Here is a 13,935-nt window from a genome sequence, read left to right as displayed (position 1 = left end):
GTGACGGAGCTTGAAGGGGCGTGGCCTGTGTCGGATGTACGGAATCCGAGCACTATTCGGCCTCGGCCTCCTGGTTGGGGGCGCTCGCCTGGGAGTGAGGGCGGAAACCTGTCTGCGGGCGGCGGGAGGCGGGAAAGCTCCGTGCAGGCAGTACCGAGCCGGGGCCACCATGGCGGGGGCGCTGAGATACCTCAGGTGAGGGGGGAGGGTGACTGTATATACTCTCTGCTGCCCCCCAGTGGCGGCTCACAGTTCTTCAGCAACCAATAGCAGAGACGTGATCTGATTGGCTGTCGTTGGGAACGCCTCCAGCTTCCTTCCTGGAATAGATGATAAAGTGGAGGCGCCTTAGTTTAATTTAAATATGTAAATTAGGCTCATTTGTGTAATTAAGAAAACATTTAACGACTTATTGAGGGCTTCAAAACGGATCCCGTGGCGGCGTACGCGCGTTACACCTTTAAATCAATGGGTTACGGAGACTTACTTTTCTTTTGCCTGTAGCTGCCACTAGGGGGTGCCAAGTGCGTACAGAATGCCATAGGATTAATTAAATGGTATACAGTGAGCTCCCCCTGGTGGTGACGGCAGGTAGTACAGAATATTGGTTGTCATAACTAATTGTATAGCCTGTTTTGCCATTTATCAGCCAGGAGGAGGCGCAAGCGGTGGACGAGGAGCTGTTCAATGACTACAAGTTCAGTGTGGATCAGTTGATGGAGCTGGCAGGACTGAGCTGTGCCACCGCCATCGCCAAGGTAGGCCCTGCGTACTATTAGCGCCAGGGTAAGGGGCATTATACAGTAATGGGGACCGACGACACTGCCCATCTGTCACCACCCTGTGTGGGGGAGGGGGTGGAGATCTGGCCCAGGTGCTCATGGGATATGTAGTTTCTGCTCTCTGCCGCCCTCTATACACATCTCATTGTATTGCAGGCTTATCCCGTCAGCTCCTTCACATCCAGCCTGCCCACCGTGCTGGTCATCTGTGGCCCCGGGAACAACGGCGGCGATGGACTGGTGTGCGCCAGGCACCTGAAGCTTTTTGTAAGTTGTCACCCTTAAAGGGGTTGTCCCGTTATGGCCACTGCTGCTTTCATCTGACTGTTCCCAGCACATCTGCTGCTTTTCAAGGACCCATCACATGACGGGAGCAGCCGCCCCCAGGAAAATTACAGGGAGCGGGGGGTGAGGGCATGGGGTGTATATACCAGGGGTGACATGTTAGAGGAAGAAGTCCATGGAGGGCAAGGTGTGGTCACTGCTACCAACCTACAGACGGCTTCTACAGTCCCGGCCACCATGGGGGGACTACACCATATGGACAGGGGGTCTCATCATGGCTAAGAAGTGTATGAAGGTGATCTACATAAAAAAATATCTTCATGAAAAACATCCTGTATGATATTCCAGAGCTGCATGCACTATTTTACTGGTGTCCATTGGAAACAATCAGCAAGCTTGGATGAGTTCTTATAATGCAGCGGAGAACAAAGCCCGGTGTGAAGATGGCACCAAATGACGAGATTTAATAAGTAGGGAATTCTCATAGATTACAGCTCTGAAGTCAGCAGAATAGTGAGCGCAGCTCTGGAGTATAATACAGGATAAGTAATGTAATGTATGTACACAGTGACTGCACCAGCAGAATAGTGAGCGCAGCTCTGGAGTATAATACAGTATAAGTAATGTAATGTATGTACACAGTGACTGCACCAGCAGAATAGTGAGTGCAGCTCTGGAGTATAATACAGGATAAGTAATGTAATGTATGTACACAGTGACTGTACCAGCAGAATAGTGAGCGCAGCTCTGGGGTATAATACAGGATAAGTAAGGTAATGTATGTACACAGTGACTGCACCAGCAGAATAGTGAGCGCAGCTCTGGAGTATAATACAGGATAAGTAATGTAATGTATGTACACAGTGACTGCACCAGCAGAATAGTGAGCACAGCTCTGGAGTATAATACAGGATAAGTAATGTATGTACACAGTGACTGTACCAGCAGAATAGTGAGCGCAGCTCTGGAGTATAATACAGGATAAGTAATGTAATGTATGTACACAGTGACTGTACCAGCAGAATAGTGAGTGCAGCTCTGGGGTATAATACAGTATAAGTAATGTATGTACACAGTGACTGTACCAGCAGAATAGTGAGCGCAGCTCTGGAGTATAATACAGGATAAGTAATGTAATGTATGTACACAGTGACTGCACCAGCAGAATAGTGAGCACAGCTCTGGAGTATAATACAGGATAAGTAATGTAATGTATGTACACAGTGACTGCACCAGCAGAATAGTGAGCACAGCTCTGGAGTATAATACAGGATAAGTAATGTAATGTATGTACACAGTGACTGTACCAGCAGAATAGTGAGCGCAGCTCTGGGGTATAATACAGGATAAGTAATGTAATGTATGTACACAGTGACTGTACCAGCAGAATAGTGAGCGCAGCTCTGGGGTATAATACAGTATAAGTAATGTAATGTATGTACACAGTGACTGCACCAGCAGAATAGTGAGCGCAGCTCTGGAGTATAATACAGGATAAGTAATGTAATGTATGTACACAGTGACTGTACCAGCAGAATAGTGAGCGCAGCTCTGGAGTATAATACAGGATAAGTAATGTATGTACACAGTGACTGCACCAGCAGAATAGTGAGCGCAGCTCTGGAGTATAATACAGGATAAGTAATGTAATGTATGTACACAGTGACTGCACCAGCAGAATAGTGAGCGCAGCTCTGTAGTATAATACAGGATAAGTAATGTAATGTATGTACACAGTGACTGTACCAGCAGAATAGTGAGCGCAGCTCTGTAGTATAATACAGGATAAGTAATGTAATGTATGTACACAGTGACTGCACCAGCAGAATAGTGAGCGCAGCTCTGGAGTATAATACAGGATAAGTAATGTAATGTATGTACACAGTGACTGCACCAGCAGAATAGTGAGCGCAGCTCTGGAGTATAATACAGGATAAGTAATGTATGTACACAGTGACTGCACCAGCAGAATAGTGAGTGCAGCTCTGGGGTATAATACAGGATAAGTAATGTAATGTATGTACACAGTGACTGCACCAGCAGAATAGTGAGCGCAGCTCTGGAGTATAATACAGGATAAGTAATGTATGTACACAGTGACTGCACCAGCAGAATAGTGAGTGCAGCTCTGGGGTATAATACAGGATAAGTAATGTAATGTATGTACACAGTGACTGCACCAGCAGAATAGTGAGCGCAGCTCTGGAGTATAATACAGGATAAGTAATGTAATGTATGTACACAGTGACTGCACCAGCAGAATAGTGAGCGCAGCTCTGGAGTATAATACAGGATAAGTAATGTAATGTATGTACACAGTGACTGTACCAGCTGAATAGTGAGCGCAGCTCTGGAGTATAATACAGGATAAGTAATGTAATGTATGTACACAGTGACTGTACCAGCTGAATAGTGAGCGCAGCTCTGGAGTATAATACAGGATAAGTAATGTAATGTATGTACACAGTGACTGCACCAGCAGAATAGTGAGCGCAGCTCTGGAGTATAATACAGGATGGGTCTAGACATGTAGATTATGTGACACTTGCAGTATTGCAGACCGGCAGCAGGGGGATGAAGCGAGTATCCGTGTCGTCCATGTTGCTTCCTCTTGCAGATTTGCCTCCTTTCAGACTCTCTCCTCTCTCCTCAGGGATACGAGCCGGCCATTTATTACCCCAAGCGTCCAAACAAGACCCTGTTTGAGAATCTAACCACACAGTGCCAAAAGATGGACATCCCCTTTCTGTCCGAATTTCCCCAAGAGGTAACTCCATCTATATATTCAATGTAAAGTCATCGCCTCTATTATGTACACACTGCTATGTAATAGACCACCTACTGGGGGAGCATTTACATGTGCTCTTTGTCGCCCCCTGTGCACAATTAAGGAGAAGCAGGAGATGCATAGTGATTGACTCCAATGCCCCTATCTCTGAATGTGGCAAAGCATCATGTTCCCGTAGTAGGATTATTTTACAACCTCCCCCCCCCCCCCTTAAAGCTCTATCTATAATGGTAGCCGTATCCATGTGTTATTGTACTGCCCCTTTAAGTCCAGTTTGTCTCGGTTCCTTCCCATGCTGATACTACTTTCCCTCTAGGCAGAGGTCATCGATGGCGCTTACAACTTGGTCATTGACGCCATTTTTGGCTTCAGCTTCAAGGGCGCGGTGCGGGAACCCTTTGGCAGCATCCTGAATACACTGAGGCGTATCACCATCCCCATTGCAAGCGTGGATATCCCGTCCGGTAAGGCACCCAGCTTTCCCGACCTCCTGAATGGAAAACTAGCCTAGCTATGTATTGGCACAATTTCTTCTTAGAAACTAACATCCTCTACCTGTCTTATTTAGGGTGGGATGTAGAGAAAGGAAACCCAGACGGCCTGCAGCCGGACATGCTCATCTCCCTGACCGCCCCCAAAAAGTCCGCCGTTCACTTCTCCGGACGCTACCACTACCTGGGCGGACGCTTTGTCCCCATGGCCTTACAGAAGAAGTACAGCCTGTATCTCCCGGATTACCCCGATACCCAATGTGTCCACAGACTGCTCTGAAGACACTGCAAACCCCGCAGAACTTACCTTACCGGAGGACAGAAGCAACGGAGGACAGATCACCGGCACAGCTGCTGCTTCGCCTCTTGACTTCTATCAGAACTGAACCTTAGCACTTTGTAGAGCATCAATAAACGCTTAGATGTGACTGCAGAGGCTTGTCTTCAATGTGAAGAGTCAGAACCGTGCACTGTAAGACCAGACTAAACTCCGCTCCAGTCTCTTTCCTTCTGGAGATAAGCGGCAAACGACACACGTGACGCTTATCTCTGCAGTGACGTTTTCCTGCAAACAACGCTTATCCATAGGTTAGGGAATAATTGTCCAATTTGTGGGGGGCCGACCACTTGTCATGAGAATGCGGAGTCCCTAATCCCCCTATGAAAGGGACGGTTGTCTCGCCTATGTGCTGCCATTCACCTCAGCTACTCTTGGCAGTCCTATAAAGATGAATGGTGTGGCAGCATACGTGACTACCTTTCCAATCAAATGGGAGGATTCGCAACGCCCATTCTTGCGATCAGTGGGGCCTTTAGCGATCGTATAGTCATCTTCCCATCTTCTTCTGGGACCTAATTCTGCTCCACACTTGGCTGTGCCTGATATTACAGCCCAGCCTCATGTAATAAGGTTTCTTTCACACTATGTCCTATAGATCCCCCTCCCCTATCCACCTGACTACGCCCTTCCATGTAGTCCCAAACAAATATGGGAATAGATAAGTGTAATATCTATTCTGCGTCCCAATATAATGCCCATCAAACACATTACATACAATATCGGATAGCTAATACCACATATAGCCTGTGAGCAAGAGTGGCGCTGTTTTAAGCTTGACAATACAATGCTATATTTTACAAATCTTCTGGTGAAAAAGGGGATTGTAGCAGAGTGGAGCGGTAACAAGTAAAGGTTTCCATTGGGATCGGTTTTTGGAGTCCTGGAGATAGCTGTATCTAGCACTATCACCATTGTAAGAGGAAGATGTTACAGAAAAACAAGTCTGGCCAATGTGAATACAGCCGTAAGGAGACCTGCTTGTATCTTATGCTGCACACAGCCGTGAGGTACAATGCCTACCCCTATGTATGTCTGGTTGTGATAGCGTGGCTGTATATGCTGATCTCACAGAGCTGTGGCACTACAGAGATGAGCACATGATACAACGCAACATACCAGCTATATAGAGGTGATCACATGACCTGGAGTGCCGTACCAGCTATAGAGAGGTGATCACGTGACTCGGAGTGCCGTACCAACCATACAAGGGCAATCACGCGACCCAGAGTGCCGTACCAGCCATACAGAGGTTTTCACAAGATCCACGTTGCCGTACTAGCTATACAGAGGCGATCATGTGACTCGGAGTGCCGTACCAGCCATACAGAGGCAATCACGTGACCCGGAGTGCCGTACCAGTCATACAGAGGCGATCACGTGACCTGGAGTGCCGTACCAGTCATACAGAGGTTTTCACAAGATCCACGTTGCCGTACTAGCTATACAGAGGCGATCATGTGACCCGGAGTGCCGTACCAGCCATACAGAGGCAATCACGTGACCCGGAGTGCCGTACCAGCCATACAGAGGCAATCACGTGACCCGGAGTGCCGTACCAGTCATACAGAGGCGATCACGTGACCTGGAGTGACGTACCAGTCATACAGAGGTGAACATGTGACCCGGAGTGCCGTACCAGTCATACAGAGGCGATCACGTGACCCGGAGTGCCGTACCAGTCATACAGAGGCGATCACGTGACCTGGAGTGACGTACCAGCCATACAGAGGCGATCACGTGACCCAGAGCAATGCGCCAGTGAGATGCTCAGCTTCCATTGTGGCGGTCACGCGGCAGATTGTCCTTTTATTACAGTATGACAGGATTATTATATCTTACATATCTTACATATCATTTCAAAGTAAAAAGCATCTCCAGGAGTTCGGCCACTAAATCCATTGCTGAGTTCCTTGTCTTCCTCCTAGAATTATTTCTAGCGAATATGAAAACCATTTCAGGAGCGAACACGTGGCCTCAGTCTCCATCATTGGAGAGATTTCCCATAATGCCCTGGGAAAGAAACGCAGGTCCTGTAGACGACCAAGCGCCGTCCATGTCTGGACCAAAATAAAACAATTCATTTCCGATTCTGCCACAAAAACGTGACAAACCATCGAGATTCATGAAAAACCGCCTGTCGCCCATAACAACCAATCACAGCGCTGCTTTCATTTTCTCCTCTGGGAAAAGCTGTGCTGTGATTGGTTGCTATGGGCAAAAAGACCGTTTCATAAATCTCCTCTCGGGCTCCCTCCACTCTGCTCAGTCTTTTCTGTCCTTGTGTTTCGATTTCTTCTTCTTCTTGGTGGCATTTGTGTCGTCTTCCTCATTGGGCTCCTCTTCCTTATCTCCCTGTTTATTCTTTCTCCTTCTTCCATTTTCTGTGTCTTCTGTACTGATACCATTTTCCTCACACCACTTCCTCTTATTTTTGGGTTTCCCCGTCTGCTCCTCCTCAGGACCTGCTATGGTCTCTTCGGTGATGACCATCTCCTCGTGATCTTCTGTCCTCCTCTTCTTTTTCTTCTTCTTCTTCCCTGCCTCCTCTTCTGTATTTCCATCCTCTTGCTCCTCCTTTGCTTCTGTATGGCCGTTGACTATCATGGACTCTTCATTCTCTACAGTTTTCCTCTTCTTTTTCTTCTTTGCAGGTCTGGTGGTTTCACCTTCTACAGAAGAATCGTTTTTGTGATCTTCTTCGGCCATCTCTATGTTTTCCAGAACTTTACTCTTCTTCTTCTTCTTTGAGGTCTTTGTATCCACCTCCACAGAAGGAGCAGGGTCTTGGTCACGACCACTGGGCACGTCTTCCACCGTTTCTTCACAGTCTCTCTTCTTGTGCTTCTTTTTCTTCTTCTTCGGTATTTCGCCATCAGAGGGATCGTCTTCTTCGTTACTTTGCCTCTGCTTTTTCTTTTTATGCACCTTCCCATCGTTACCTTTCATCTCCTCCACTGACGGCACCTCAGAAGATGGCTTGGTCGTTTGTGGGTTGGTTTCCTTCTTGCCATACTTTTCCATAAACGCTCTTTCCTGCTCTTCAATTCTCGAGAGTTTGGCGCTCATGGTCAGCCCGTGCCTCGCCCCTCTGAGGAAACAACAGATTTTACATTGAGGGATGTAAAAACAAATGACTTGGTATCCTTAAAGGGATTCTACCATTAAAACATTTTTTTTTTTGTGGATAAGACGTCGGAATAGCCTTTAGAAAGGCTATTCGTCTCTTACCTGTAGACGTGGTCTTCGCTGTGCCGTTCCGTAGAAATGCCGTTTTTTACCGATATGCAAATGAGTTCTCCCGCAGGGATGGGGGCGGGCCCCAGCGCTCAAACAGCGATGAAGGCATCCCCACCGCTACCAGAAAAGTGTCTCCAAGCGCCACCTCCTTCTTCGTCCGCCGTGTCATCTTCAATGTCTCCTTCCGTCGTAGGCTTGTAACTTCTAGGCCTCGGACCTTGGGCAGAGCAGACTGCGCAGGCGCACAGGCCACGGGAAAATGGCCGCTTGCACAGTATTGTTAGCGGCCATTTTCCCGTGGCCTGTGCGCCTGCTCTGCTAGAAATTACAAGCCTGCGCCGGAAGAAGACATTGAAGATGACGCGGTGGACGAAGAAGGAGGCGGTGCTTGGAGACACTTCTCTGGCAGCGGTGGGGACGCCCTCATCGCTGTAGGAGAACTCATTTGCATACGGGTAAAAAACGGTATTTCTGAGGAACGGCACGGCAGTTTTCATGGTAGAATCCCTATAAAGCACAGTCTACACCTACCATATATTTTACTAACGTTTTACCTCAGAATGCGCATCTCACAACAGTACCTTGCTGGTTCAGCGCCTGCGACGTCCATTATTTTGGTGCACAGCTGTTCTACTACTAATACCAACCATGCTATTCTCAATGGGTAAGGGGCGCAAGTAAACCGCTGCCAGACAACCGATGATGGCGTATTACCACAAATTAAGATTTCAATATTCAACCTACCCCACCCACATACACTTAAAATAGCTGATCCCTCAAAAATATCTATCATGAGTGAACTTGCCCTTACTCTACTGACTCAAGTCAAAGTAAGTAAAGGTTCCACCATTTGTAAGGAAACTTGTTCACCCCTCCTTAGATGGTGGCTGACCTATGGACCGATTCTTTACCGACAGCTTCAAATATATCACCGAAACATCTCCACTCAACATCCCATGGACCTACTTGTGAGCGGTGCGGCCTCCGCAGATCTTCATGAGGTCCTTGTCCGACAACCTGGTCAAGCACAAACAATTTACAAGTTAGTACAAAAGAAGAGCGAAGCAGCTGTGTCAGTCGAGCATCTGAAGAAGGTCCCAAATTCTACACCCAAAGTCTTCTAAGGGTTAAAGGGATTCTACCATTGAAACCTCTTTTTTTGTGGATAAGACGTCGGAGTAGCCTTTACAAAGGCTATTCGTCTCTTACCTTTAGACGTGATCTCCGCTGCGCCATTCCTTAGAAATACCGGTTTTTATCGGTATGAAAATTAGTTCTCTGGCAGCAATGGGGGCGGGCCCCAGCGCTGAAAATGCAATGGGGGCGTCCCCACTACTGCTCGAGAACACGATCCTGCGCCGCCTCTATCTTCAGCTGGATCCTCCCCTTCTCTGTCATCTTCCTCCTGTATCACCTCCGACGCCTGCGCAGTTGGCTCTGCCAGTGACACACTAGTAGAGCCGACTGCGCATGCCGACCGGCGGCCATTTTTGGGAGGCCGCTCTTGCTCTTGTAGTTCAATGCAGGAGCGGCCTCCCAAAAATGGCCGCCGGACAGCATTTGCCCCCGGCTCTGTTGGTGTCTGACTGGCAAAGCCAACTGCGCAGCCGTCGGAGGTGACGCAGGAGGAAGACGACAGAGAAGGGGAGGATCCAGCCGAAGATAGAGGCGTCTCGGGATCGTGTTCGCGAGCAGCAGTGGGGACGCCCCCATTGCATTTTCAGCGCTGGGGCCCACCCCCATCGCTGTGAGAGAACTACTTTACATACCGGTAAAAACCAGTATTCCTAAGGAACGGCGCGGCGGAGATCACGTCTAAAGGTAAGTGACGAATAGCCTTTCTAAAGACTACTCCGACGTCTTATCCACAAAAAAAGAGGTTTCAATGGGAAAATCCCTTTAAATGAAAGAAAATCAGAGCGTGTGTCCTGTCATTGAGTTTATATAGAAGATTTTTTACTGCACCCACAAAATACCCAATTTGGGTTGCGGCGATACCAACGTACTTAGTCGCAGATGATAGATCAAGCTTGGAGTCCTCGTCTTCGCTGCTGTCGCTGGAGTCTGAAGATGACGACGGCTCTTCCACCGGCTTCTCCCCGCCAGATGTCAAGGTGGCCGACTGCAAATACCATGTGACAAACACCAGCATCAGGCTTAACCGCTTAAAGGGTAACTCCAGCTTTGCACGTCTACGTGCACTATGGATGACGGTTATGTTTTATACTCCATTCACATTCAAAGCTTTATTCTGAACCCTGCTGATTGTAAGCAGGAGGCCATCAACGTTTGCTCCGCATTTCAGGCTAGTGTAAGAAAAGGAGGAGGGACTTGTTTAAGTCCGTCCCACCTCTGTTCTATTGACTAGGCTCAGGAGGGGGGTCCTAACAACCCTAATAAGGGAGAAGGGCAGCAAATTTACTACAGGCTTGGATCCAAAGATGGAGACACTTTAAACTTTATTAGAAACAAGCACCATCTTAAAGTGTCCCCCGAGCCCCTTGGGGCAGATAATTGGCCCTGGTCATTGTGTATTGGGGTTATTATTAATCCCATATATAACAATCACCTTAATGAAGCGCCCGTACAGCATGTTACTGTGCAGCATGGCCTTCCGAGGCTTCTTACTGGACACAGCCGGCCCATCATCTTCTGAGAGCTTCTTCACCGTAACACCGTCCTGAAGACAGAACAATAAAGTTACTGAGAGCCTGACAACATGGCGCCTCCTGGTATCTCCTACCATGACCGCTAGGAACGAACGTGCTGCTGCCCATTGGTTCAAGGGGGTTTAGGTGGTGGCACCTTGACCACACAGATCCAGGATGTCTTCGCAGACTGTAAAGGTCACAATGGAGAGCTGTTCCCCTCTAAATGTCACAACGTTTGCCCCTTAGAAGACCCTCCACTCACCTGATTCGACTCCACTGAGATGCTTGAAGCGGTTTTATTGAACACGTGATCCCACCAGTGGAAGGTGAACTGCTCTGCGGGGTTGTGTCCCACCTACAGGGCGAGAACCAGCATTGGAAAAGGGTTCATATAATGTCATAAAGTACAAATGTTATGGGGACCCCCAGGCATCAGAGGACAAATCTTATGGGAACCCCCAGGCATCAGAGGACAAATCTTATGGGGACCCCCAGGCATCAGAGGACAAATCTTATGGGGACCCCCAGGCATCAGAGGACAAATCTTATGGGGACCCCCAGGCATCAGAGGACAAATCTTATGGGGACCCCCAGGCATCGGAGGACAAATCTTATGGGGACCCCCAGGCATCGGAGGACAAATCTTATGGGGACCCCCAGGCATCGGAGGACAAATCTTATGGGGACCCCCAGGCATCGGAGGACAAATCTTATGGGGACCCCCAGGCATCAGAGGACAAATCTTATGGGGACCCCCAGGCATCAGAGGACAAATCTTATGGGGACCCCCAGGCATCGGAGGACAAATCTTATGGGGACCCCCAGGCATCGGAGGACAAATCTTATGGGGACCCCCAGGCATCGGAGGACAAATCTTATGGGGACCCCCAGGCATCGGAGGACAAATCTTATGGGGACCCCCAGGCATCGGAGGACAAATCTTATGGGGACCCCCAGGCATCGGAGGACAAATCTTATGGGGACCCCCAGGCATCAGAGGACAAATCTTATGGGGACCCCCAGGCATCAGAGGACAAATCTTATGGGGACCTGCAAATATCATGGAATGAGTCTTATAGGAATTCCCAAGGTTTAAAGTACAAACCTCATGGGGATTCCCCTCCATCAGGGTGCAGTTCTTACAAGGACTCCAAGCCTTCAAGTACAAATCTTACGGGGCCCCACAAGCTGGGTGTTAGGATCCCCTGGCCCTGCCCCTTACCCCGGCCGAGTCGCACTTCACTTTCACTTTAATGGCTTCAGACATCCCATCCTCATTTTTGCCGAGACCTTTTCCTAAAAGGAAGCAGAACACGCAGGTAAGATACACGTACACCAGTGGTCGCCGGCCCATGGCTCCCCAGCTGATATAACTACAACTCCCAGCATGCCCTGACATATATCCAATCACTGCCCTCTACTGGCCACATCCGGGATACCCCTCTACATTGCAGTTCAGGCTCAGACTGCTGGAATATCGGACTAAAGAGATGTCACTGTCTGAGAATACAGATGTATGACGCTGAGCTGACTATCCCTGCGTGTGCAATGATATGAATGAATGAATATGAATGCAGCAACAAACTCAGCTCTGCTATGCAGGTTGGATTTTACCTTCTGTCCAGCCATGCCGCTGCATCTGCTGCTCCGCAAACTTCATGCCGGCGCTCTTGATGTTAGATGGGGCGTCCATCTTGTATACAGGGGTGAGCGGCTCTGCTACGTCTCTGTAATATAAGTACAAGTCATATATCATGTAGACAAGGGAAAGAGCAGAGTCAAGAGAAGGTCAAATCTGTCCTATAGGGCACCAATACATCTACCAATCCTCTCCCTATAGCACTGCGGCTACTGCCAGACTACAACTAGACTAGTACTAGGCAGCAGGAATAACAATGTGGTGTATAGAGGGAGGATGTCAGCAGGCAGGAGCAATATTCATATATAAGGAAGAGGTCAGCAGGCAGGAGCTGTAATAGTATCATGATAATATTATATTCAGAGAGGAAGTCAGCAGGCAGGAGAAGTGATAACAATAACAATATGACATATACAGGGAAGTTGTCCGCAGGAAAGAGCAGTGATAATATACAAGGAAGACGTCAGCAAGCAGGAGAAGTGATACAAATATGACATATACAGGGAAGGTGTCAGCAGGCAGGAGCAGTAATAATATACAAGGAAGACGTCAGCAAGCAGGAGCAGTGATATAAATAAGACATATACAGGGAAGGTGTCAGCAGGCAGGAGAAGTGATAATATACAAGGAAGACGTCAGCAAGCAGGAGAAGTGATACAAATATGTCATATACAGGAAAGGTGTCAGCAGGCAGGAGCAGTGATATAAATATGACATATACAGGGAAGGTGTCAGCAGGCAGAAGCAGTGATATAAATATGACATATACAGGGAAGGTGTCAGCAGGCAGGAGCAGTGATAATAATACGATGTGTATATGGAAGCCGTCAGCAGGCAGGAGCAGTGATATAAATAAGACATATACAGGGAAGGTGTCAGCAGGCAGGAGCAGTGATATAAATATGACATATACAGGGAAGGTGTCAGCAGGCAGGAGCAGTGATAATATACAAGGAAGACGTCAGCAAGCAGGAGACGTGATACAAATATGTCATATACAGGAAAGGTGTCAGCAGGCAGGAGAAGAGATAATAATACGATGTGTATATGGAAGCCGTCAGCAGGCAGTACTAGTCACATACACGGTATACGAGCCCCGGCACGGACACTTACCGGCCCCCTCACTCCTCCAGGTACAGTAATGGTAACGCTACCAGTAGTTCCCGTTGTCGGCTGCAGATCAGACCGGCGTGGTGCGCTCCATGGGCGCCGCCATCTTCCCGGAAGTGACGTCAGGCTCCAGCCCTGCAGCACAGCTGCTGCTCTCTGGTGTCAGGACAGCGGGCAGTGCTCAGGCCCTGGGGGTGTCTTCTAGTCCTGATAACCCTAGGGGGCGCCACAGCTTCCATGATAGGAGATTGTCACGTAGGATGAGATGGGATGAGTTGAATCCTGACTGCGGCATGTGAGGGGTTGAACATTTAGGCTTGGCGCGGCCTGTCATACACAGCCATGTACAGAGGGGGGCGCTGTATCGGGGGATTGGCACGTTTAAATGTCAAGCAGTTGCCCATGACAACCAGTCAGCTTCATTAATTTCCAGATGTGATGACTCCATTGATTGCCATGGACAGCTGCTCCCCGCCCCCTTCTGTGCCGCTCTGGATAACTCTCCATTACTGTGTCCGTGTAGCCAGACCGGCCCTGTAACCCGGCTCTCCCACACTAGTATAGATGGTCTCCTGGTCAGACCATGGCTCCAGAGCAGCGCTCATAGTGCAG

General features: G+C 48.6%; 2 protein-coding genes across 2 annotated transcripts; one reads left to right on the top strand and one right to left on the bottom strand.

The window, feature by feature from the left end:
• On the top strand, window positions 1-4,768 carry NAXE (NAD(P)HX epimerase). Its single transcript, XM_075283192.1, has 6 exons — window positions 1-195; window positions 650-758; window positions 939-1,049; window positions 3,721-3,834; window positions 4,172-4,319; window positions 4,424-4,768. The coding sequence occupies exons 1-6, from the start codon at window positions 35-37 to the stop codon at window positions 4,624-4,626; spliced, it is 846 nt and encodes a 281-aa protein (XP_075139293.1). The 5' UTR covers window positions 1-34; the 3' UTR covers window positions 4,627-4,768.
• Window positions 4,769-6,586: 1,818 nt separating this feature from the next.
• Window positions 6,587-13,406, bottom strand: GPATCH4 (G-patch domain containing 4). Its single transcript, XM_075283223.1, has 8 exons — window positions 13,327-13,406; window positions 12,189-12,301; window positions 11,797-11,870; window positions 10,837-10,929; window positions 10,493-10,603; window positions 9,930-10,045; window positions 8,890-8,940; window positions 6,587-7,774 (listed from the first exon to the last, which is right to left on the bottom strand). The coding sequence occupies exons 2-8, from the start codon at window positions 12,265-12,267 to the stop codon at window positions 6,949-6,951; spliced, it is 1,350 nt and encodes a 449-aa protein (XP_075139324.1). The 5' UTR covers window positions 12,268-12,301; window positions 13,327-13,406; the 3' UTR covers window positions 6,587-6,948.
• Between the last annotated feature and the right edge of the window lie 529 nt (window positions 13,407-13,935).

This window comes from Leptodactylus fuscus, chromosome 7 (genome assembly GCF_031893055.1).
Source record: "Leptodactylus fuscus isolate aLepFus1 chromosome 7, aLepFus1.hap2, whole genome shotgun sequence".
Classification (NCBI taxonomy): domain Eukaryota; kingdom Metazoa; phylum Chordata; class Amphibia; order Anura; family Leptodactylidae; genus Leptodactylus; species Leptodactylus fuscus.
This window is presented reverse-complemented; position numbering and strand designations above follow the sequence as displayed.

Excerpts from the sequence above, each read along its gene's own strand:
- NAXE (XM_075283192.1), top strand. The coding sequence starts at position 35 with ATGTACGGAATCCGAGCACTATTCGGCCTCGGCCTCCTGGTTGGGGGC. Across the intron at positions 759-938 it reads GTGCCACCGCCATCGCCAAG|GCTTATCCCGTCAGCTCCTT; the intron begins GTAGGCCCTGCG and ends ATTGTATTGCAG. Across the intron at positions 4,320-4,423 it reads AAGCGTGGATATCCCGTCCG|GGTGGGATGTAGAGAAAGGA; the intron begins GTAAGGCACCCA and ends TGTCTTATTTAG.
- GPATCH4 (XM_075283223.1), bottom strand. The coding sequence starts at position 12,267 with ATGGACGCCCCATCTAACATCAAGAGCGCCGGCATGAAGTTTGCGGAG. Across the intron at positions 11,871-12,188 it reads GCGGCATGGCTGGACAGAAG|GAAAAGGTCTCGGCAAAAAT; the intron begins GTAAAATCCAAC and ends GCTTCCTTTTAG. Across the intron at positions 10,046-10,492 it reads TGTACGGGCGCTTCATTAAG|TCGGCCACCTTGACATCTGG; the intron begins GTGATTGTTATA and ends TGGTATTTGCAG.